Here is a 24,699-nt window from a genome sequence, read left to right on the forward strand (position 1 = left end):
ACTAGAAACCGCAAGTATTAGCACAAAATGTCTAGAGGTCAGATAGCAAACTCGCAGAGCATATTAATCAACTGTAACACATATCACATATCAGCGCATTCCATCAATCAATTCATTAAAAAGGATATCCCAAAACCATCAAGCAATATACTGAAGCGCACACATCCAGATATGCAAACTGCACACCATCAGTAACAACTAATCAGAAGCTCAGGATGGAGAAAATGGCATAACCGCCAAGAACCATACGGCGTTTCTCAGTTACGCATCACAAAATGTTTAGACATTTGGTGTCACCACGTCATACGTAGAATGCTAAAACGAAAAACAGTGATGGAACATAAAAAAAATCCCCAGATCCCTATGTTTTGGTAGGCTATTAAGCAACAACAAGTTCATAGAAGTCATACTATTCTCAGTCCAGTACTCTACCATCATCAACACAAAAAAACTCATCAAATCTTCCATAAGCTGTTGCGGCAGATCAAAACTTCCTGTGCATCAGATCACCAGTTTACCTCTTGAGACGGAGGCAGATCAGCACGGCAGCGGCTGCAACGGCGGCCCCGACGGCCACGGCTCCAGCCTTCACCGCGACCCGTTCCCCAGTCGACGGAGGAACCACGCTCTCCTCCTCCACGGCAGGGCCAGCGGCGGCTTCAGCGGCCTTCTTCCTCAGGGCATCGATCTCCTCCTGGAGCCAGGGCCTCACCTGGCGCAAGGAGTTCACCTTGCCGTCGAGCTGCTCGGAGTTGAGCGTGTCCGCCTTTCTTTTATCCTTCTCTGCTTTGAAGAGTTCCTCCAGTTCCTTGAGCTCCTCCCGCAGCGCGGCCACCTTCGCGTCGGAAGAAGCGACCTCGGACTCGAGCTTGACCAAGTTTCCCCTAGCCTGAGAGACGCTCCCGTTCAAGCTGTCGGTCTTCGAGGAGAACCCCTTGTACTCACGGTCGGCAGCGGCGAGCCTCTCCTCCACTGCGCGGGTGGCGGTGCGGAGGTCCCAGATCTCAGCGTTGGCGGCGACGTCAGCGTAGGACTTGGTGGGGTTCACGCAGTCGGAGTCGGAGGCGATGACGGTGATCTCATCCCCTGCAACGCTGCCGTCGGGCACGGTCTTCTTGGCGGCAACTGGGGCGTAGGATTTGGTGGGGTTCTCGTCGCCGTTGACGATGACCTCGTCCTCTGCGACGCTGCCGGTGTGTTCTGTCTTCTCGGCGACGACGGCGGCGTAGGACTTGGCGGGGTTCTCGGCGCCGTTGACGATGACCTCGTCCTCTGCGACGCTGCCGGTGTGTTCGGTCTTCTCGGCGACGACGGCGGCGTAGGACTTGACGGGGTTCTCGGCGGCGGTGACGGCGACCTCATCCTCCGCGACGCTGCCGTTGCCGTTGGGAATGGTCTTCTCGGCTGCCACGTCGGCGTAGGACTTGATGGGATGACCGTTGGCGGTGGCGGTGAAGTCGCCCCCGACTGCGCCTCCGGTGACCATGGCCTTCTCGCCGTCGACGGCGGCGGCGGGGCGGTTGGCGAGGGTTTGGTCGCCCTTCTCCATGGGGAACGGTGTGGGTTTTGGAGTGTGGTTTCTCTCTGGCTCCACTACGCGATGGGGATGGGTGGAGTGGGAAATGCGCCGTGAAAAAGGCGAGTCTAGTTTCGCCTTCCTTATCGCATCCCTTTTATATGCGGAGAGTGGTGGGCCGATGGATTTGGTGGAACGGAAAAAAGGAGAAAAAACTGGGACGGAATTGGGAAGTTTCGCTATGGCTCCATGACTCGTGGGCCCCACGAAGTGATGTGGGGCCATGACCCCACCTGGCGAGCATGCGTGCCAGCCACGGCGACGAGGTGGGGTCGCAGTGTCAGCGTGCGCCGTGGCACCTGCGAGTTGCGCTGAAGAAGATGGTGCCCGTGCTGCCCGCGGCGCGTGGGAGAAATAGCAGGCGTTTCTGTTCCGTAATAAGCTCTGCTTTTCCGTTTGTTTGGATAGTGCGGTGCACCAGGTCCGTGGCACGTCCGCGCGGATCTTGCGGTGCGGATAAATTTAGCATTGATTTTGATTTTCTAATAGTATTTTATTTTTAAGCATTTGTTTCGATGGCTAAGAATATATATCTATATTATACTATTATAAAAAAATAATGATTCTAACTATACCTTTGGTCCGTCGTTTCGACGCCTAACCACGACCGAGTCGGTCACTGATTGCCGTGGCATCTGTTTCCGTGTTTTATCGTGTTGTATTAATCTATAAATAAATATCGCGCTCAATTACTTTTGTGTCCCGTGGAAGAGGTGTTGGTCTCATACAAGAGAGAGATCGTGGGTTCGATCCCCCGTTGAGATGTTTTGTATTTTAACTTCTTTTTTCAGCAGTAGCTATCCGTTTCTCCGTGTGTGTGCACATCGTCAATCAGTAAAGTGAGTCAATTTACCTTTATTTATTTTTTAGAAAAACTGGAATTGCAAATTTGATTTTTTGCAATAGCTTCAGGGTTCTGCTTTTTTAAAAAACAAACCAAACAGATGTTTCGTCTAAATCGAATCGAACTTAAAATCCACGTTCAATTCGTATCAGTTTTGATTTTACCGTTATAGAATTACATAATTTATTTTTAAAACTTATTTTCAAAGTCTATTTTAGTGCGCACAATAAAATTAACTTCACGCAATGTAACACATGGGCATTTTTGTTTTTATATATAACTATTATAAAAATTAAAAGTGATTCTACGTGCCTTCTGTTGCAGTTGTCAAAAATAAGCAAATAAAGCTTGTTAGCTCATATGGTTAGAGTGATGTCCGTTATAAAAAAAAACATCAGTTTTATGTTCTTTATCTACATAAGTATTTTTTTATGTTTCTTTACACATTCTCATTTTTTAGTATTTTGTATTTTTACATTTTCTCATTTTATGTGTTTTTCTACACAATCTCTTTTTTTGTGTTTTTCTACATATAATTATTTATGTAGAAACTTTTCATATGTTTTCTACTCATTCTCATTTTTATGTGTTTTTCTATATAATTTGAATTTTTCTGTGTTTTCTCTACTCAAATTTTAATTTGGTTGCATCAAATAAAAATTTAAAGGGAGTAGTAATTAGAGGAATTGGTTGAAAATCATATAACAGGGTTCAATGTAGCATCTCAAACCAACTATATATGGATTACAATTTACTATTTATAACTCGATATGCAATTATTTTTAAAATTATTTAATTTAAATAATTAAAATTAACTTGACTTGGTGCAACTGGCATTTTTCTAGTGTGTGTGTGTATATATATATATATATATATATATATATATATATATATATATATATATATATATATATATAATTTGTAAATATGTTTGTTGGAACAAATAGTTTTGAATTAAACTAGACTTTAGCTCTTGAGCGATCATCTCCAATAGCCAATCTAATTTTGATATCATCAATTTTATTCCAAATATAGAGTTTTTCTTATAATATGGATAACATCTGATATGATAGATGTTCTGTTGGAGCTTATTTTTATCTCTCATTCTCTTTTCAGGACGAGGGATGGAATAGATAAATGCTCTAAGGAGTCATCTCACGAGCTGCTCCTTAAGTATAAAATATCATTATACTTTTATGTATTCAGGACTTTCTAACTATTATGTAGTTATAATGATATCTAAATCATTGTATTTAGTGAAATCTTTACTAGTTGATGACTATTCTTAGATTAATATATGATAAAAATAATAATGTTATAAATTATAGAAATTATTTAAATAAGATATATTAACGACTCAGATCACGAGACTTGTCCAGCGCTCTTTAACGTTAACGATTGGAACCGAGTAAGACCGCGTCCAGCTCTCCCCATCCTAACCCTAAATTCTCTCACTATTTGCGTATACTCTCTCCGAACTGATAAACAATATATTTTTAATAAAAAAAATTATAAAAAAATTTTAAAAAACATATTAATCTATTTCATAATTTTTATAATAAATAAATAATTAATTATATACTAATATATTACTCCCTCCATCCCAGATTATATGAGATTTTGACTTTTTGTTTGCAACCTTTGACTAATTGTCTTATTAAAAAAAAGTTTGAAAGTATTATTTTATTTTATTTATTAAAATAGTTTAAGTATTGCTTATAAATTTTTATATTTTGGCTAAATGTTTGAATAAGATAAATAATTAAAATTATAAATAAATAGTTAAAATCATCGTATATTATGGGATAAAGGTACAGATGTAGCACTAATTTTCTCCCGGCTAACTAACCCTCTTCCTCTCATGCCCAACGGGGCCTAACTCGCTAAGATAAATGACCCAAGCGAGCCGACCCAACTACGACGTGGCTGTACATGGCGTGCCTACGGCCCTACTAGGCTCGCACAGCAAAAAGTTACTCCGGATCGTTGCGGTGTCGCCAGCTCTACGTGAGCCACCCGGCGTTAAGAGACCGTGTCTGGTTTATTAGATTCGTCCCAGGCTCCGGCCCATACAGACTCGGATTTATGTAGAATTTTTTGAATTTTGAATTTTATTTATTAACTAATTTACAAATTTAATTTTGTATTTTAAAAATTTATAAAACTAACCTCGTGCCGCTCTCTAGGAGGACAAAATGTTGACGTGGCAAACGGTGGAGAGGGAGTTGGAGACAAGCGACAACGGCACGGTGGCAATTTTGCAATTTGTCTCTTGCCATCCTTACAGTATGCGTCCGGAGCTTTTCGATCTAACCGCGGGTTGATACATACATATATATATATATATATATATATATATATATATATATATAACGTATGTAATTATTTGATCACAACCACTACCTTAACCTAGTGGTCACTACCCACCGCAAACAAAAAATATGCTCCTATGAAGGTTCGACCCCTCGACTTCATCAGGATAGAAGGGAGTGGTGGTGACCACTGAACCAAGAAAATGTTTGTGATTAAACATAGTTACATATATTATACATATATTTATACTAAACTGCGTTCAATTAAAAAATTACCAGCCGCATGCGGCCATTTTGCATTTACCCCTTGCCGCCCTTACAGAGGGCGGAAAGGAGTTAAATGCAAAATGGGCCGACCCGCCATTGCCCGTCGTCCCTCCTGGCCGGGTGTCCGTTTGCCACGTCAGTATTCCATCCTCCTAGAGGGCGGCAGGAGGTTAGTTCTGTGAATTTTTGAAATATAAAATTAAATTTATAAATTATTTAATGAATAAAATTCAAAATTTAAAAAATTCGATTTATGTATGTGAAAAAATATTTCTTCATTCACCTTCCACATGTTCTTTTGTGCGATTAGATTATAGTATAACTGGTATGGTGGCCTCACATCATTATAAATTGTAGCTATCTAGTGTCTCTTATCCTGATAATAATTACTTTTTAATTGTTAATTCAAAATTTTTCCACGTTGTATTTATAGATGGACTATTCCCTCAATATCAATTATTAAAAATTTTAATCCAGATTTGAATTTTTCTAAACTACAAAATCGATTAACCTGAATTTTTAAAGCAACTTTTCTATAGATTTTTTTAAAAAAATACACAGTTTAGTAGCTTGGGATGCGTGCATAGAAAACAAGGGAATGTAGTGTTTAGATATGGGGAAATGAACCCGGCCTAGGTATAGTTAGTCCATTTATGTCTAAAGTGTATAAACAACTTTATATATATTTGTGCTCATACTAAAAAAACACATACTGTATACATATTTGCATCATTTATATGTGATTTAATGATGTTTTTGCTTTCTATTGGGTTAGAAGAGAAATATGCATAAATATGTTTCTACACCTTAGACGTGAATGAAATAGCTACGCTTGATAATAATATATTTTTATTATATATATATAATATGCTATTTAATAATGATATAAAAAGATTTTAGAGGTAGCAATTAGATTTTCTCTTGACTTTGCTATAAGAACATGTTAATTGTAGATTATAACCCAACTGTAAACATATTTTAAAAAGATAAGAGAGAGGAGAGAAGAGCAGTCAACCACTAATTTGTAGTTAGCTATAACACAAGATTCAAGACACAAAATATGTATGATATGAGAAAGAATATATTAATGTTTTATATATAACTATTATATAAATTAGTTATCAGATAAATTAGGGTCAGTAGTTAATTATACTCTGTAAAAGCGCTTGGAAGTGCAGTAGCATATCTGTAGCCTCATGGTCGGACCCTTCATGGTCAGGGACTCAGGGTAGCGAGGAATATTCCACGGAACTCATTTGCCCGCAGCGTCCCGTTTCTGCCATCGAATCGAAGAAACCCTAACTCCATCGATCCCCCGGCCCCGGATAGTCCGCCGCCTTGCGGAATCGAATCGGAGGAGAAGGAAGGCGCAGCCGCTTCACCCATCCATGGATCTGGAGATCGTGGGCCGGCACGCGTTGCTGTTCGACGACGACCCGACGGCGGAGGTCGTCAACTCCGGCGGATCCCTCGTCCCATGGGCCGCCGTCGGCGCGGACGACCTCCTCCTAGACCGCCACGACGTTCGCCACCTGCTCGACCGTGTCCCTCCTCGCCCCCGCCGCTCCTACTCCGCGGCCCTCCTCTCCGCCCCCTCCCCGGACGGCGTTTCCGAGGCGGAACTCGACCGCGAGCGCTTCCTCGACCTCCCCGCCAACGATTTCGGCGGGGAAGGCTCTCAAGATGCGGTCTCTTCAGGTATATGTCTGCTCCCGCTCCTCTTGACCTGCCTTTGCGGTCTGTCCTTATCGTGTATTGCACTTTTCTCCGTATTCATCAGCAGCTGAAATTTGGGGATGCGAGCTCTAGGAATCATGTGTTGCTTATCATCTTAGTAGTCTTAGTAGTACTTTCTACTTTTTAGGAATCATACTCTTAACAGAAGCTGGAAACCAAATACTCAGTAGTTTCTAGTCTCCTTTGCTCTCAATGGGAAGCGAAGTGATCGAATAAAATCTGCTGTAGCTGGTAGGGATCAAACTAGAGTTAAACACCTAAGGGAACATACATTATGTTGCTGAGATCTGCGTGCAAGAGTTGCCCCTGCAATATTAAGGACACCAAAGATAATTTGTGATGTAATAATGTTGTTTGGTTTCAGTTGTGTGACTTTTCAAATCTTATCAAGGCTTCATTTGGATGGTTTTGATGACGCTGTTTTGAACCACGAAACAAAGCCTTACCAAGATTCATCATAAGTCCATGAAATGGGTGCGACCTCACATCGTTCTGATCTCTGAGCTGATCCCGATGAAGCTAAGGGTTGTATGATCGAAGGGGGTTCACCTGGATGATCTGCAGATATTCGATCTGCTGGATTAAAATGTTAATTTAGTTCAATCTGCTGAAATATCGCACTTGAATGAATCTCAGTTTGTTCAAAGTTCTTTTGTTAGAATTTTAGTAATACAGATAAGCTTTTCTCTGTTGAATACCTGTAGTGACTATGTTTTCTTTTAGCACCCAAACTAGGGAATAGTTACATTAATATGGAGCTCAATATGATGAGAGTGAGTAATACTTGCACATGTAGCACAACTAGCAGTGCTAATTGGACCCATACATTTGTGTTGTACCTTTTGTAAGTTTGCAGGAAGGATGCTTGAATTTAGTTGATGAGCATCTTTAATCAGTTCAAGTAAGGGGCTTTCTTCTATTTCTTCTAAGATGCATATTTGCATATTGACATCTTCCTCTTCACTCAACATTAGATTTTATATTGCTTATGGTAAACAATGCTACATCTGACATCTTTTCTTTATACAGGAAATGGAACAGATACAGGGCAGGCTGATTATAATGCTGTCCCTTTCTTATATTGGAGTACTGTTGGTTCAGATGATCCAAATAATTTAAGCTCATATTATCGCCCATCTTTTCCTGTGCCTGACAAAGTGTTGAATAAGCTGGTAAGTATGTGGACTATGGAGTCTATCTGACTGCTTACATTGAGCTTCTTTAATAAGTTGGAAATTTATTTCTTTATACATTTGTGTATTAATATTCTTCAGCTGATCCAGCCATAATATCCAAGGTGCATATGTTCTTCTAAGGATTAAATGCCTGTTTCAGATGGTTGGAGCAGAGATGGGGTTCCTACTAGTGATGCACATTGTTACCTTACATATATCATGACGTAAGGAATAGGCAGGTGGGATTAGAATGATGTAAAAGCTACACATAACAGAAAAGAGTACTGCCATGGGATACATGTTCTTATGATATACTAGCTAATTCATTTGAATTTTGATCATAATCTTGTACTTCAATGCACTCAGACCCTTACTGAGAATGCTTTCTCCCATATTTTTTAATTTGCAGCCTCCTTCTGAGAAGGTTCATCAAATAATTGCAAGAACTGCTTTATTTGTCAGTGAGCATGGGGGGCAGTCAGAGATTGTGTTAAGGGTGAAACAGGGAAGTAATCCAACATTTGGTTTCTTGATGCCTGACCATCATCTCCACAGCTACTTTCGGTACCTTGTCGATCATCCTCAGGTGTTGAAAGATGGTGTAGATGCTGATTCCAACAAAGGCTGCAAAACTGCCAATAGTGAGAGTGAGCTTGCTGTGTCCTCAGGTGGGGCCTTATCATTGCTTGGGGCTGTCTATGAGTCTGGAGATGAGGATGAAGGCATGCTTCCACCTAGTCAAAAAGTCACGGCTCCTGGAAAAGACATGGTTGCACATGAGCAAGGCCATGAAAACTCTGCATCTGGTATATGTCGCAATGAAGAAGCAGAGGATATTCAGAAAGCAATGGCAGCAGCTGCTGTTGCAGTTAAAGATAAATCTATTTTGACCAAGAAGAACCCAATGATTACTGACAGCAGCATTGTTGCTGCTCGTCAAGAGAAGGTCAAAGATGCGATGATGGCATCAAGTAAGTCAGATGTTTCTGACAAAACAGATGTTGTTCTGGAACCACCATCCTTCTTGAAGCGTACAATGGAGAAAATAGTTGAATTTATTCTCAGAAATGGGAAAGAATTTGAAGGAAAACTCATTGAACAAGACAGAACAACAGGAAGGTTTCCGTTTCTTCTGCCATCCAATCCATATCACTCATATTATCTGAAGCTTCTCGAGGAAACTCAAGAGGTAATGCGAACTGCTTGTTTATGCTTTATGCTTACAATATTTCCTTATTATTCCCTTGCTGTTACTAGACTCAAAAGTATTTAGTCCCTTTGGTTTGCATTGTTTGATATATTCCTTCATCTTTACTGGTTTATCCAGTGTTTTATCTGACTGAACTTCTCTCAGAACTTCACACATTCAATCCTTTGATTGATTGTCCATCAATATTTTTCTTGGTGAAAACAACATGTTCGCATAAGATCTTGTGATAGTGGGCTGACAGAAATCCTAATTGGCTCATGTGAGTGGTTTCTTTTTGAACAAGACACGCGTTAATTTATCACATGTTTACTTTTGGTTTCCTTTATATCTTTTTCCACATATTTATGATTCTTCAGCATTTTGTACTAGTGCCTGAAATGATAATGGCTTTTCTGTTCCAAGTTCTCCTGCTGTTTGTTTCTTTAGTGCACATGATGTCTTACACTTGATCTCTGAACTTCAGGTAAGTTCATATGTGGACATATTTCATTGCTGATGCACTACCTACCTTTCCCCCCTATATTTACTATTGATAATTCCAGCCAGTAATAAAATATTTGGTTTTATTCCATATTGTCATGCTTTCTAGGATCATAGAATAGCACATTGATTGGAAGCTTTTCTTCTTGTTTTGGAGTTTTGTGTTACTATTTGCATGCTTGATTTACTTGCTGGCATGTTTATTTGTAAATTGTCAGTTGCTTTTTTTTTTCTTTCTCAGTGCTGATTTTATTGGCCAATCAAACCATCTATATTGATGTACTTCCGTTCTGTGCACTCATGCTTTTGAGAAGAATCTCAGACTTCCAGACTGTGTTTAGTTTCTAGTTTTTCTTTACCTGGAGAATATTACTACATACAATGTTTTTAAACTTCTAGGTTATTTGTTTGAGGGGTTTTGTAGTCCCTGTAGTAATAAGCAAATGGAAAACTGTAACCGCAACTCATTGATTTAAATTCTAAATAATTTTTTCAGTCCAAGTCTTCTGGTAATTCTTCAGAGCTCAAAGACAGAAGAGGCTCTTCAGAGCGCAAAGAGCATAGAGACAGAAGAAGCTCTTCAGAGCACAAGGAAAGAAGAAGCTCTTCGGAGCGCAAAGTCAGTAGTCATGGTAGGGAAGAAACTAAAAGCAAGATGCGGTTAAGTACTAGCAAGGATGCCAGTTCTTCTGATAGAAGCTCTGCTGAACCATCGGAGAAGCAGCTTTATGACAAACAGAAACAAGGGAAGGGAAAGTTCCATATGATCATTAGTGGGGCTAAGAAGGAACCTCCTCGGAATGTCACTGCAGATGAAGCTGCTGCTATTGTTATGGCAGCTACTCGTGGACTTGTTCCTGCCAATACTAGAACAAACACACCCAAGGACATGGGTGGCATTGGTCAGACCCGTGGAGATAATGGCCAGACTTCAAGCTTTGGAAGTTTCTCCTCTTTTCAGGACCCAGATGTACTGTATAAACCTGTTTCAAATAGCGAGGCAGGTACTTCACTCACAAGTAGTGGTCAGCTAAAAACTGAAGGCATTGGAATTATTGATGACGATTGGATTGCAAACACTATCGCAAAAGCTGCTGCTGTTGCAGCCTCTAAAGAGGCTGACTCCTCTGAAGCTTCAATGACAAAAGAGCAGAAGTTAAAGGCCGAGAGGCTTAGACGTGCAAAGATGTTTGCCTCTATTATTAAGAGTGGTGGTAGCAAGATGGCTGATCTGTCAACATCAGTTGATGCCACTAATGAAACTGAAAAGACCTCTACTGGTGATTTGAACTTATCTGGGTCTGATCCACAAACTTCAGCTAAGGAACGCGAAGGTAGCTCTGTGCCATTTGAGCGTGAAGGTTCTACTATGGCCAAGCAGGAGAAATATTCTGATGATGAACAGAGCGGGGCAAGGAAGTATAGGAAAAAACATACCCTAGAAACCGATGAAGAGAGTTATGATTCAGAGGAAAGCTATAAATACTCCAGGAAGAGGCATCATTCAGAGCATTCTAGAGCCCATACCAGTGACGCTTACAAACATAAGCACAAGAAGCACTCCAAGAAGGATCTGGAACCCAGGAATCATAGGCACCACCACAGCTCTTCGGAAGATGAGCATGAGCACAGGAGTTCCAAGTCGAGGCATCGGCACAGGAATGACTATCACGGGGATGATGATCATAGGAGTTCACATAGACACCAGAGGGATCATCGTTCCAGTTCAAAAAGGAAAAAGGACGATGACCGAGATAAGAACAATCAAACTCGCCTAGAACTCTCCCAGAACACATCAGGTCATAATTTTGAGTCAGAGAAGGCCCTTGGTGATGCAGCTCAATCTTCCCAGGTAACAACTGAAGTCCCAAGTGAGTTGAGAGCAAAAATCAGAGCAATGCTGCTAGAAACACTGTAATACCCTGTGGGATCATATGTGCTGTACAATGTGATTGATCAGCAGCGTACTTCTAATCAAGGTTTTGCCTACTTGCCCAGTCAATTGAAGTGGCGTTTCTATTTTATTTTGCTTCATAAACTATGAAGGTTGCCAGAACCCAAAAGGAAACCTGTTTCAAGTACTGAGGTCCAAAAGTAGTAGCTAGGGGTGGCAACGGGCCGAACCAAATTTAAGGGCCGGGTTGAAAATAAAATTATATAGAGTTTTAAGCTAAAAATGAAAATAAAATTATATAGAGTTTTAAGCTAAAAAAATTTAAGAATTAAATAGGGTTATAAAAGAACCCACAAGTCTTAGGTCTATTTCTGTCTATTTCTATCCCTATCCCTAGTAGTAGCCCAAATTCTACTCTAGCAATAATCCCGATACAAATGTCGCATGAATTATAGTACGACACATTGAGTACAACCGGTTAATATCATCTTTCGTTACGGCGTCTCCAAGAGAATGGCTAATTTTAATTCTCCAAATCGAAATTTAGCTATTCATTTTAGTATTGACAACTTAAATTCTGAAAGTATTTTTAAAAGACTCTTCATCTTTACTCTCTAAATCCGAGCAAAGGGGAGGATGATAAGGGGGTTTCATCTAAGTGGGACTCATGGATATCAATTTTACTAACGGGGGAATGAGTTGTCAGATTTAAGAGTCAAATTTAGCCATTCAAATAACATGTCAAGTTAAATAGTCACTCTATTAGAGAACATTTTTTTTTATAAAATTGCTAAATTTAAATATGACAAGTGATATAAACATTCTCTTGAAGATGCTCTTAGGTGATAAGTTTTTAAGTATCCAAGAACGGTATTGCGTACTCGCGTCAATCACAAAACTTGGAGAAAGATGCGCACGTTTGTTAGCCCATGTGAATATATGAAAGTTTATTTTGATAATAAAGTCCTGCCTCCGTTTCATAATATAAGATATTTAACCTTTTTGCTAGTAATGTTTGACTATTTATCTTATTCAAAAAATTATGAAAATATTATTTATTTTGCTTTTGACTTACTTTATTATCAAAAGAACTTTAAACACAACTTATTATCTTTTCTGTTTATACTAAATTTTTAAATAAGAATAATGGTCAAACGTTACAACCAAAAAAGACAAACATCTTATATTATGAAATAGAGGTAGTAATTCATAAGCAAAATAAATAATATTTAAAAATATTTAAATTAGACAAATAGTTAAACATTACTTAAAAAAAAGTCAGACATCGAATTACAAAATATGACACAAGCACACGGCATATACTAGAAAACTTTTTCTCAAATTGAAACATTAGGCAAGGCTTAATTATTCTCTAATTAAACAACAAGCATAAACTCCTACGCTAATTCTCGTAGAGGACGTGATTACGCGCTATTTAATTAGCACTATTAAGCAAAGACGCCAATGTAATCGAGTTCGACGGAGCCCAACCACAGCTTGCCCTTCTGCTCCGCCACCTCGCTGAGCGTGACGCCCTTGGCGGCCGTCAACTCCTCCACCTCCACGCCGTCGGGGTTGAGCCGTACGCCGACCAGGTGCTTCGCCGGAGGCTCCGCGCCCAGCCGCATCTTCTCCTGGTTTAAGGCCACCCAGTAGCCTCCCTTGCCGTCGCGCCTCACGTTGTCAGGGTACCCGGGGAGGTCGGCGAAAAGCTCGTAGTCGCCGGCGTTGGGGCCCCGCAACCAGTACCGGAACGCCTGGCACGGCACCGTGTGCGCCACGACGATGTGCGTCCTGTCGCGGCTGACGACGACGCCGTTGGGGTACGGCAGGCCGGTCTTCAGCACGGTGACTCCCCGCGTCTGCGCGTCGTACTTGAGCAGCCTCCCGGTCACGTCGGCGTTCATGGTGATCTCGCCGTTGAACCTGCGGGTATAGGTGCTGCTGCTGTCGGTGAAGTAGACGTCGCCGCTAGATTGGTCGACGTCGAGGCCATTGAGGAAGTGGAAGGGGACGCCGTCCGCCTCGGTCGCGATCACCTGAGCCTCGCCGCCCTCAGACCCGACCTTCATCAGCCCCAAGTACGCGTCGGCGATGTAGAGCTCGCCGGTCTTCCTGAAGAACCGGATCCCCAGGGGTCGCCCGCAGATGCTCTCCCTCTCCTCCGGTGGCACCACGGACGACGAGCACAGAGGGATCCTCCTGTAGTTGGCGTTGTACGCGAAGGTGCTCCAGCCGGCGGCGCTGCCACCCCACCTCAGCACGCGGCCGTCCGAGACGCCAGTGTAGACCCCGTCCTTCCCGTCGAAGGCGAGGCTCTCGGCGCCGCTGGCGCCGTCGGGCAGCGGGAGGCGGTAGCTCCACCGCGTGTCGGTGGTCTTGATCTGCTGGGCCGCGGACGGCGACACCAGCAGCGACGCGAGGCCGAGCAGCACAAGAAACGCCGCCGTAAAACCCCGAGCCATGAGTGTCCTCATCGTCGATTCGTTGTACGTCGCCGAATTTTTTTGGTTTCTGATCGATGCGAAACTAGCCGCTACCTGCATGCGTTTATATGGCTCGCGGGCGCACGCGTCGTTCAATTCGACTCGAACTCGAGGAGGGTCACCCACAATCCTACTCGAGATCGATACAGATTTTCAAGCAAAAGAATCGCACTCGAGCTACGTGTACTGTGTAATCTGGTCGACGGACAGGACTCTTTTCCGAAGCGGAACACGATCGCGAGAGCCTCCTCGACCTCCCCGCGGCAACGATTTTGGCGGCGACGGTTTCTTTAAGATGCGGTATCGTCAGGTAAACATCTGCTCCCGCTCCTCTTGACCTGCGCGCCTGTATATGCACTGTTCTCCGTATTGATCAGTTGGTTTTCAGCTGTGTAATTGTGCAATTGGGCGACGTGAACTCTAAGAATCCAGTTGCATGGATCTCAGTTGTTTCAAAGTTTTTTTTGTTAGAATTCTAGTAGTTGCAAAGTTAAGCTTTTCTTTGATAACTACCTTCAGTGACTATCTCTTCGAGCAACTGCGTGCAGATTCTCGTGACATTGAAATTATAGTTACTGATATATAAGTTTCATTTTTCTACGGACACATCTATCCGTGAATGTAATAACGATAGAGGATGTGAAACCACAAATTTTAATGTACCTATTGAATTTAGCCGATGAGCATCTTTAATCAATTCAAGGGATTTTCTTATCTTTGTTCTAACATGCGTATTTGCACATGAACGTCTTCCTCTAAACAGTGCTACATCTGACAACTTTTTCATACACACGAAATGGGGACAGATACACTTACCTGCAGTATCCAACAATCTCTCACGCACCGGAAGTGAGGAGTGTAGGCGACAATTTTTAGTAAGGAAAGTTTCATAAAACTCAGCCAATTACGTTAGAGTAATATAATTAAATTGAGAACGTTAATTTTTAGCCTATGCATAATTAAGGGTGTCTTTGGTTGGGCTTTTCAACCTGCTTTTGTTTTTGCGAAAGCCAAAAGCCAACCAAAGGGCCCAAAAGTTATAGTCCGCTTTGTAAAAAAAAAACTACTTTTATTGTAGTACAAATCCAAATCACCTCTACCCCTGCTTTCTCTGTCTTTTGGGGTAAAATGTTTACCCACCTGCTACTAGTTATGAGAAAAAACATTTCATTTTATTTTTCTTTTTGTCGTGCCCTTCCCCTTCATACATCTCCCATACGTGCTACCCCTTATTAGGGTTGGGTCGTTGCCGCCATTCGGACCGCTAGCGACCTCTGGCCCCCTCTAGACGGCGCCCCTCCCTCCAGAAAACGCCTCTCCACCTGCCGGTGCCCGGCTCCCTTCAGCCACTGGCACCCTCCCTCCTCCCGATGCCTGGCGCCCTCTAGCCCCTCCATCCGACGCCCGATGGCCTCCCTCTAGCCGATGTCTAGCGGCTTTGCGCCCTCCAGCCCCTCCACCCGCCGGTGCCCTCAAGCCCCGCCAACGTCTCCAACACCTCCAGTATAAATATCAAAAATTAATGAAGGAACTATTTAAATATGGAATAGATTAGTTTTTTACGAGTAATTTGCATATAAAACAGTCCCAAGGCCTTATGGGTATTTCGTCAATAGCGTGCATTTTCACAACTTCTACTACCAAATGCCTTCTGCCTTTTCCCCACAGCTGCTTTCCCACATCTCATAGTAGCTTTTTTTTTCTTTGAGTCTGGCTACACCACGGGATATCGTTCGGACGGTATACGGAGGAGAAGCGGCACTGTCGACCCTCCCATCCGGACAGAATACTGCCCGCTAGTATTTCACTTTTATAGAAGCTACACGTCAACCAAACACACCCTAAAATGTGCAAGAGCGCACACACACTCTCTAAAGTAAAGTACAGAAGTGCTATGGGTCATTAATTCTAATTGGGTGAAGTCAAATGCAAACGAAAAATAATTTATGAACAAAACTTTTATATGCATATTCGATCTAAAAGGCAAGGCTAAAAAATAAAGTTGGCGAGGACCTTAAAATCAAGGTCAAATTTAAGGTTAAAAATTTAAATTTTGATTTATAAGCATAAGCAGAAGCGAAAATATGACATTGTCATCTAAATCTTATTGTAAAGCACTCCCTGACCACCCTCTCCAAACCTAAATCCCATGAACCTAGCCCATGGATATGATGTCAAATTATTTGAATCATCAGCTATGTAGTTGTCTCACTGCTTACTTTGAAATTTCTTCAATAAGTTAAAAAATATTTCTTCATACATTTTTATATTGTATGATAAGTTATAGAGTTTGTCTGACTGCTTACATTGATCTTTTTTCAACAAGTCAATTTTTTTTCATCTTTTTATTGTGTCAGCAGTTATGGAGTCGGTCTGACTGCTTATATTGAAAATTTTTCAATAAGTCAAAGAGTATTTCTTCATACACGTTGTATTGATATTCTTCAGCTGATCAACCATAATTGTCTAAGATGCATACACCATGATTGCTTTTGCTTATACTTATAAACCAAAATTTAATTTTTTTAACTATAGGATTGAATGCCCATACGCCAAGATCACCCCCATACTAAGGAGGCAGGGATGAGGTCCCTAGCGGTGTTCCTCCCTTGACGCAAGGAACATGTATATGTGATTAAAATGATGCAGGGTTGTTTGATTGCTATTTGCTAGCCACACTTTGTTACCATTTATCAATAAAAGTTGCTGTTTGTCTAAGTTGAGCTCATAAAATTCCTAACCCCGCCATGACAATCTGTAACACCTTGATTTCCTTGTAATAGTAAAAAAATATTTTAATAAAAAACCTATGTTTTAAAAAATGGTTCTTTGTTAGTATTAAGGATATAGAGCCAAATATATATCTCTTTTAAATCAATCCTTCTGGCACTAAAACCGCTTCCCCATATTCCTTGTGAATAACCTCCGAAAACTTGAATCCCAAGATCAAATACCACTTTGGAACCCCTTGTTCCGACATCTTTCAAAATAATTCAAAATCAAAAAGTACCCCCAAATTAAAACCTTCTTATGCCACCGTCTCAAAATCCTTCCATATACAGAACCCAATTAAAAAAAAAAAACCAAAACTCCCTTGATTACATTTCCTTTGATTTCCTAGAATACCTATCTATTCCAAATACCCACTAAAATCAAATTAAAGAAAATTTGCAAAGCTACTATCCATTTGAGCGACCTCCTCTTTTCTTTTTGCCTCTACCCCAATACCTATCCCTCCCTTCCTACCTAGGCCATGGCCTCGAGTTCGCCCAACCACCTCGCTCCTCCTAACTTCTCCCTACTCATGGCCCATACACATGCTTAGCCCATGGGCCACAACCCCCCTTCTCCCTCGAGCACACCCATCAAGTGTTCGGTAAAATGCTTCCAGGATGGCTCATGGCACCGCACTCGTTGGCCAATGTGACGCATGGCTTTTCATCTCCAAGAATCATGTCACGACACCCATGCCATGCCACGTAGTGGATCCCTATGGAAAGGTTGTCCCCCGCAACCCTACCCTAGCCATTGACACCATCTTCGTTGTTACTCGCACACGTAGCCTGCTATGAATCCCATTGGCCACCCTACATCGCTACATCCATGCCGCTCGTCCAATCTTGCCTCCCTACCACCACCACGACCAACAACGCTGCAATGCACGTCCCATACCACACCAGACTCATGAACAGTCGTCGCCGCCCCACCCAGACTGCTGCCGCCAGCCTCGGCCCATGTCCTCACCACCTAGCTTCGTTGCCAAGTTTTTCCCTCAACCTATAAGTGCCATTGAGCTCCGTCTCACTCTACCCCCACTTGGAGCTCAAGCTAGAGCTTCAATGGCTACCCCTTCCTCCTCTTTTGTTGCCACCCCCTATCATGCATTCCATATTTTCTAGATCGTAATGTGCAGACGAAGACTATCCACATGGCCTTTGCTTTACACAATTTTAAGAAGGACAACCGAGACCCCTATTTCCTAACGCATCACCCACTATACAATGATTACTAGATAATACTAGTTTCACCTCCATTGTGCACCTGGTAAAATGCACCAAACAACGAGCAAGGTATCTATGCATACCGTGAAGTGGTTGTAGATTCATTGCACAATGGGTAGAGAAACTCTCACTTATTTTGTACCATATTAAGTATTTTGTTTGGAACCAATTATTTTCGTCTGCATGGATGCATGCATTGGATTTGCATCCTATATGTAATGGATGTTAGAACATCTTCAAAAGAATGCTAATACTTTACTTCTCAAAAACTTTAGGTTCATCAAAAGAAATATTGAGCATAAAAATTGAACCCTACTTCAAAGAAGCCCAAAACTAAATAACTTGTATTGAGAACACATATTTTACCCTAAATTTAGAATACAAGAGTCCTGATTTTATGGATGCGTAAATATTAGGAATATACTTAGGAGCCTACTAGAGATATATTTTCCAGCCTAATTCCCAAAATTAAGTTTTAAAGATCAACTTTAAATACCTCTTGTAGATGCTCTTGGTTGCTTGCTATGTACGACTAATCATCAGTTTATTAGTTAACTATTCATATCTTTCATTAATCATGTGCACAGGTCAATCAACAAGCTAGCTGAAAGTGCATCTAGGCCCTAATTTGTTTTGGTGATTAATGACAATCAATTGGCGAGTACTAATATTTTATGTGAGATTGTTAAGGAAATGGCTAGTCATCGTGAAACAAAGTAATTGCATTGCCCATGTTGAAAAGAGAAGGAAAACTGTATAATCGTGTTGGTGTGCGTGTTTAGTTTGATTGTGAGTCATTTAGGAATATCGTAATATAAAGAGGGGTTTTGCATGAAATCTAGTCATGAATTTGGTGCTCGAAAATAATTTTAAATTATATATATATTGCTATCTTATTGGAGTTGTGCTATGTTTGACTAGAAGTTCTAAATGTGTTGACCAGAACTTCTGAATAGCTATTTTGCCGTGAGTTTCGGTTTTGTAAGTTCTTCGAAAGTTTCAAAGGTGTGTCAACAGAAGTTCCGAAGAAAGCTGAGATCTTGATTTCGGTTCTGTAAGTCTTCAAAAGTTCTGAGGAGGACCCACCGGAAGTTCCGAAGATATTTGAGCTTAGAATTTCGGTTACCGGAAGTTCCTAAGGTTTTATATTACGAATGGAGTATTATATTAGTTTGTTAGAGATATCTAAATTTTTAGATTATTTGTCGTGTTTTATATTTCTTCTCTATGTAGCTTTAACGTATTATAGTGGCCTCATCTTACCGTGTGATTATCAAATGTTATCCTTCGGAATTTAATAATTTAGATTGATAATTTAAAATACAAATTTATCACTTATCATGCGATACTCATGCTGCCGTCTTGGATCAATGATCACGCATTCACCCTGCTGACGGTAGGGTGAACCCGGCTTGTCAGGAACAGCCTTCACGCACCCAACACGACAAGCTCACAAGCGACCTCCCCTCCCTCCCCCGTGTTTTGCTGCCTTGGAGGCGGAAGGAATCCAGCCCAAACGGAGCCACGCGTAGGCTTGGATTCGGTTTTTCTTCGACCCTGGGCTCCGGCTCCGTTCTTTCCTCTCTCTCTCGCAGCCACGTCGCGGTCGCGCGGCGGCCCACACCCAACCCGAGTCGGGGCGGCGCCAGATTGCATCGCGGCCGTCCATCGCGCAGGCGCGGACCCGAAAACCCGCCACGGCAAAGAAAACCCAAAAGCTTCACCGCGCGCGGAAATGGGTCGCGACCCAACCCACGCATTCCGCCCCCGGCTCCGATCTGCTAAGCCCCCTCGGATCGGGTTGCGGGTCCCCTCCTCCCCCCCGACCCACCACCGCTCGCCGCCGGCCGCCTCCGACGAGGTCAGTCCCCCCGCCCCATCCTCGCTCCGACCCTATCCACCCGCTGCCTCCTCCTCCTTCTCCTCCTCCGTCGCGCTATCGGGTCCGGTATCCGTAGCCATAAACCCTAGCTGAGGGCGCCGGTCGGTCTACGAGCTGTTCCGTGCCCGATTTCATGGGCTTCGAGTACGGGGATTGGACCCCTGGAGGCTCCGATTCGTCCTGTATTTTCCAGATCGCTTCCTTGTTGCAGCTGATTGCGTCGTTAGTTTGGGACACTGGGGATTCGGGCGGGGCGGGTGAGGGGATTTATGGAAGGTAGTTTTGTGCGTGTTCCATCGCCGTGGCGGGATGGCAGCTCTGCTGCACTGCATCTCGCGGTTTTTCATTGGGGATTATGTGTTATCAGAGGCGTTCTGTAGTGTGATCGTTTGCTTCGGACATGAGCTGTTCCTGCCATTTTCTACTTAACGCGTGAAGTATAGCTATAGCTTGTAGAACAGAGCATGGAGAAAATGCAGTAACATCAAAGGTCACTCAGTGCTTTCCAGTGTTTTGGACGAAGGTCGTGAGAGTTTGTCTGGAGAAGAGAGTCAAAATGATGTTATTACCTTTTCTTTTGTATGGTTGTATGATCTTTACATACTATATATATTGCTACTGGTTTTACATGATGTGCTTGTTTGGATGTGCTGCAGTGGGCGATCATATTCAGATACAACAGAGCATGCTGGAGCCACTAGCTATGGAAGTGCCAATTACTAGCTCAGTGAACACTGCGGTGGTGCCTGTTCCTGTGGTGCACAATCCACGAGCACGGAAACTGCGTTCTGCAGTTTGGCAGGACTTCACTAAGGAGCGCCGTGCTGATGGCAGCTGTGTTGCTGTCTGTAACCACTGTAAGAAGCAGCTCACAGCTACTAGCCGGTCAGGCACCACACATCTACGCAACCACCTTGCAATCTGCACTACCACTTCCACACGCCGCGCTGGTAAGCGCCGGAAGCTTATCGTACGCCGTATTCTCCACAACAAAACCTCCAATGATGGCCATTCTGGTGATGGGCATGCTTCAGGAGAGGACCATGACAATGATAGCACACATTTTGATCAAGAACTGAGTCGGCGAGACCTCGCCCATATGATTGTCCAGCATGGGTACCGGTTTTCAATAGTGGATGATGTGGGCTTCCAAAAGTTCGTCAAGAATCTCCAACCACAGTTTAGGATGGTATCATATGAGACAGTGAGGGCTGATAGCATGACAATTTATGAAAGTGAGAAGCTTAAGCTGCAGGATGTGCTCCTGAAGATCCCTTGCCGAGTAAGTATCTCAGTTGATATGTGGCGATCGAATACACAGATGGACTACTTGTGTTTGACTTGCCACTACATTGACCATGCCAATGATGAATGGAAAATTAGGAAAAAAATTCTGAACTTTGTGCATGTGGAGGCACCTTTTACAGCTGAACAGATTGCTAGTATCATTCTAGAGAAGTTGCATGAGTGGGGTATTGACGGCAAGCTAGCTGCCATTGTACTAGACAACTGCACCTCTGGTGAGATTGTTGCTAGAGAGCTTCTCGGAGCTCTGCAGCCTAGGAGACTACTCCTGTTAAATGGGAACTTGTTCCAGGTGCGCTCCTGTGCACACATTCTGAACCTTACGGTCCAAGAAAGCTTGGAACAGACATCTGGTATAATTACTAGAGTCCGTGAGATGATTCAGAATGTCAAGTTCTCACAAGAAAGGTTTGAAAAGTTTCAGGGTACTGCTAAACTTCTGCAGATGGACCAAAAACTGCTAGTTCTTGATTCTCCTAATAACTGGCCGTCTACATACTTGATGTTTGATTCTGCATGTTACTATCATGATGTACTCATGCGGCTTGCAGAACAGGAAGCTCACTACAGTGCTTTTCTGACTGCGAAGGAGTGGGCCGATGTGAAAGCCCTTACTGAAATACTTGATGCACTCTATCATACTATGGAGAAGTTTCCTGTGGAAAATCCAACTGCAAATCTCTATTTTAATGACATGTGTGAGATGCATGTGCTTTTAAATACCTGGCGCAATAGTCCATCTCCTGTTGTTGCACAAGTGGCTGACCACATGTTGACAAAATTCGAGGGATACTGGGATCTTACTAGGCCAGTAATGGCATTTGCATCTATTCTGGATCCTCGGTATAAGATGAAGTCTGTTGAGTACTTCTGTAGGCTCATTTATGCCGCTGATCAATTTAGAGCAAAGACAACAATAGATGATATTCGGCAGACCTTTACCAATCTGTGCAGTGAATATGAACAGTCAGCAAATTCATTCAAGAATCCATCTGCTCTGTTCTATTCTGGAACCAGTAATTCTTGCATGAGTTCGGTGTACAGCAATGGTGACGATTTTAAGACCTTCTCCCGTATCACACTATCTGATGCTCGAAGGGGACTTGATCAATATATACAGGAGACATCATCAGGACAATCATTTAAGTCTGACCTAGACATGTACCTCGAGGAACCGGTCTATCGCCAAAAGGAAGGGCATTTAGATAATTTTGACATCCTAGGATGGTGGAGGTCTTTTGCGGCAAAGTATCCTGTCCTTTCTCAAATGGCGCGTGATATTTTAGCTATTCCTGTATCTATTATCCCATTGGACAGTGAAGCCCGGACACTAAATGAGTATCTCAGCACTATGGACCCTTCAACAGTGCAGGGATTGGTATGTGCACAAGATTGGTTGCGGGAAGATACAGAAGGTAACACTGAGTTCAACCTTATTAGCTTCCTTTTTCTCCCTTAAAGGGCATGTTAACTTGAATGATTTGTTTGGTGCTTCTACAGTTACTAGTTCAGACGGTCATGCGGATGACAAAGCAGCACGTGGTGATGAACTTATTGTGTTACCAAAATAGGTAATATATTGGACACACTGCTTTAAGCTTAATTTCGTACCTTTATCTTTTCCAGATATGCATTTACGTGGTGTTCTCGTGACGAAAGTTTGGGAGGAGCTTCAGTACTTATGCTTACATATTGATGTGTTTGACTTTCTGTGTTTGCTTATGTTTTGAAAACCTTGCAAGGCATTGAGGATCAAATCTATATCTCGTAGTCTTGTGCAAAGAATATGTTCAAGAATATAGTGTTATCCAGCGTTGTGCTTTGGCTTATGTGCTCAACAATATATTTGTACTTTCAAATAGGAGTAGTATGCATTGGCAGTTCAAGTCACATGGCATTATATTGATTTAGAAATTCATGTGCACTGATGTCAGATGGTGCTAAGCTTAAAAGCCACCTAATTGAGTTAGCCATGAATTCTTGTTTGCAACAACTGCTTAAATGCATAAGGGAAATAAATAATAATTAAATATTTTATCAGCTACGTGAAGTATCATTTGCTAGAACTGAAAATTGTAGAGCGTAATAGTTGTACCTGTAGGCTTGTATCCTGCTACACTCACGACTTCAGATCTCAATATTAGCTAATATTAATTAATTAGTGTCTTCTATATGTTTTCATATAAACTTTCTTTACTCTCCATTTGCAATCAATTGTGTGTGTGTGTGTTTCTTGAAACCAGTACAGTTTTTTTTTTTTTTTAAAAAAGAACACTACAGATTTTTTTTTATTCACTTGACTACCGGAGTATATCTATTGGAATACCAGATCCAGAATAATTCACCACCGTAATGCTAATTATTTAAGTGCATTTTTCTCCGTTGGTGCAAATTGCAGAAGGTATTCACTTTTAGCTAATTGCGGGTGTTCTCCTTTGTTATCCTTGTGCCTTGATACTCCACGAATTGGTTAAGTTACAAGAAATATTAGTTCTAATTTCTTGGGCACCAGGTTTATTAAATGACCAATTTAACTTGCCTGCAGTTGAGTTTCGTGACATATGGCTCCTGAGGAGACCGAGGACGCAAGAACTTCATAATTTATGTTCAACTGTCCAATTACCAGGCTTCCAGCAACACCCCTGTAAATGTATCGTTCTAGTTCTAGATCTATCTGTAAAATGAAGTCCTAGGTAACTCCCAAGAAGGATACATTACGTAGCAATGTAGTATCATTTTAGGCATTTTACTCTGCATTCATGAACCATGCCTTGATGTGTATTCTGATGCTAACTTATCTTCACCAGATTTCTTAATAATATTGTAGTTATGCTATGTGAACGACACTTCTAAGTGGATAATGTTGACTCCAAAATTTATTGAACTGTCAACGAGCCTGAATCTGATATGTTGGCCAAATCTTTCGCAAATCGGCCAGTTTAAAGAACGGATTAAGTCTCTGAGTAATTTCTAGTATTGGCCTATCACGGTGAAAATCGTCGCTCTTAACTCGTAGAATTATGAAGTACGTGTACAAGAAAACACAAGATGTTTCTTCTACTTCTCATCAATTGAACAAATCTATTATTTATGTGCAAAGGAATGTCGGACACAACAAAATTACGATTCAATCCGATAGTATTGCTAATTTGAACAATGTATACATAATAAGATATGATATGATACGATGAAAATACGGCAAAGCCATGCACTCTAGCATGCATAACGAGAAAATAAGCCTGGCCTGTTGAATTGTTTATATTAAAAGCTTAACTCTACCTGAACTAGCCAAAGAGGTGGACAGTCGAGAAGAAGGCGTGACATTGCCAAAGAGTGCCACATTTCTCATTCCTATTACATTGCTCAGTGTACAAAACACAGACTGATGACAACTCTCAACATTTCTCACATGATAGCATGGCATATACCATCTATAGGCGCTTTCTTCATACTATTGAAACTTCTTTTCGTTTTTTTCGTTAAGGTATTTCGATAAGCAGTCCAGCTCGTCTAGGTATGGTCAAAAATAA

General features: G+C 41.9%; 4 protein-coding genes and 1 non-coding gene across 9 annotated transcripts; 3 read left to right on the plus strand and 2 right to left on the minus strand.

The window, feature by feature from the left end:
• Positions 1-218: 218 nt before the first annotated feature.
• LOC102707544 lies at positions 219-1,700 on the minus strand. Its single transcript, XM_015838693.2, has one exon. The coding sequence runs from the start codon at positions 1,547-1,549 to the stop codon at positions 515-517; it is 1,035 nt and encodes a 344-aa protein (XP_015694179.1). The 5' UTR covers positions 1,550-1,700; the 3' UTR covers positions 219-514.
• A 4,527-nt stretch (positions 1,701-6,227) lies between these two features.
• Positions 6,228-11,675, plus strand: LOC102721210 (transcription initiation factor TFIID subunit 1). 4 transcript variants are annotated; one of them, XM_006644502.3, is made up of 4 exons: positions 6,228-6,697; positions 7,766-7,908; positions 8,321-9,100; positions 10,098-11,675. In XM_006644502.3, exons 1-4 carry the CDS (start codon positions 6,388-6,390, stop codon positions 11,517-11,519), a joined length of 2,655 nt encoding a protein of 884 aa, XP_006644565.1. In that variant the 5' UTR covers positions 6,228-6,387; the 3' UTR covers positions 11,520-11,675. The 4 variants fall into 4 exon arrangements, with proteins under 4 accessions (XP_006644565.1, XP_006644566.1, XP_006644567.1 ...); XM_006644503.3 differs by lacking the exon at positions 6,228-6,697 and having other exon boundaries at positions 7,819-7,908; positions 8,011-9,100; positions 10,098-11,673; XM_006644504.3 differs by lacking the exon at positions 6,228-6,697 and having other exon boundaries at positions 7,825-7,908; positions 8,072-9,100; positions 10,098-11,673.
• LOC121053354 lies at positions 9,558-9,621 on the plus strand. The gene has a single exon (XR_005811037.1). It is a non-coding gene; the product is annotated as a small nucleolar RNA snoR101 (small nucleolar RNA).
• Positions 11,676-12,785: 1,110 nt separating the features above from the next.
• On the minus strand, positions 12,786-14,004 carry LOC102721878 (protein STRICTOSIDINE SYNTHASE-LIKE 10-like). The gene has a single exon (XM_015834191.2). The coding sequence runs from the start codon at positions 13,970-13,972 to the stop codon at positions 12,944-12,946; it is 1,029 nt and encodes a 342-aa protein (XP_015689677.2). The 5' UTR covers positions 13,973-14,004; the 3' UTR covers positions 12,786-12,943.
• Positions 14,005-19,713: 5,709 nt separating this feature from the next.
• On the plus strand, positions 19,714-24,079 carry LOC107304085 (zinc finger BED domain-containing protein RICESLEEPER 2-like). 2 transcript variants are annotated; one of them, XM_015836451.2, is made up of 4 exons: positions 19,714-19,843; positions 20,521-22,584; positions 22,670-22,740; positions 23,715-24,079. In XM_015836451.2, the coding sequence occupies exons 2-3, from the start codon at positions 20,550-20,552 to the stop codon at positions 22,738-22,740; spliced, it is 2,106 nt and encodes a 701-aa protein (XP_015691937.1). In that variant the 5' UTR covers positions 19,714-19,843; positions 20,521-20,549; the 3' UTR covers positions 23,715-24,079. The 2 variants fall into 2 exon arrangements, with proteins under 2 accessions (XP_015691937.1, XP_040385938.1); XM_040530004.1 differs by lacking the exon at positions 19,714-19,843 and having other exon boundaries at positions 20,492-22,584.
• Positions 24,080-24,699: the final 620 nt, after the last annotated feature.

Source organism: Oryza brachyantha, chromosome 1, assembly GCF_000231095.2.
Source record: "Oryza brachyantha chromosome 1, ObraRS2, whole genome shotgun sequence".
In the NCBI taxonomy this organism is placed as follows: Eukaryota; Viridiplantae; Streptophyta; class Magnoliopsida; order Poales; family Poaceae; genus Oryza; species Oryza brachyantha.

Excerpts from the sequence above, each read along its gene's own strand:
- LOC102721210 (XM_006644502.3), top strand. The coding sequence starts at position 6,388 with ATGGATCTGGAGATCGTGGGCCGGCACGCGTTGCTGTTCGACGACGAC. Across the intron at positions 7,909-8,320 it reads ACAAAGTGTTGAATAAGCTG|CCTCCTTCTGAGAAGGTTCA; the intron begins GTAAGTATGTGG and ends TTTAATTTGCAG. Across the intron at positions 9,101-10,097 it reads TTCTCGAGGAAACTCAAGAG|TCCAAGTCTTCTGGTAATTC; the intron begins GTAATGCGAACT and ends TAATTTTTTCAG.
- LOC102721878 (XM_015834191.2), bottom strand. The coding sequence starts at position 13,972 with ATGAGGACACTCATGGCTCGGGGTTTTACGGCGGCGTTTCTTGTGCTG.
- LOC107304085 (XM_040530004.1), top strand. The coding sequence starts at position 20,493 with ATGATGTGCTTGTTTGGATGTGCTGCAGTGGGCGATCATATTCAGATA. Across the intron at positions 22,585-22,669 it reads GTTGCGGGAAGATACAGAAG|TTACTAGTTCAGACGGTCAT; the intron begins GTAACACTGAGT and ends GTGCTTCTACAG.
- LOC102707544 (XM_015838693.2), bottom strand. The coding sequence starts at position 1,549 with ATGGAGAAGGGCGACCAAACCCTCGCCAACCGCCCCGCCGCCGCCGTC.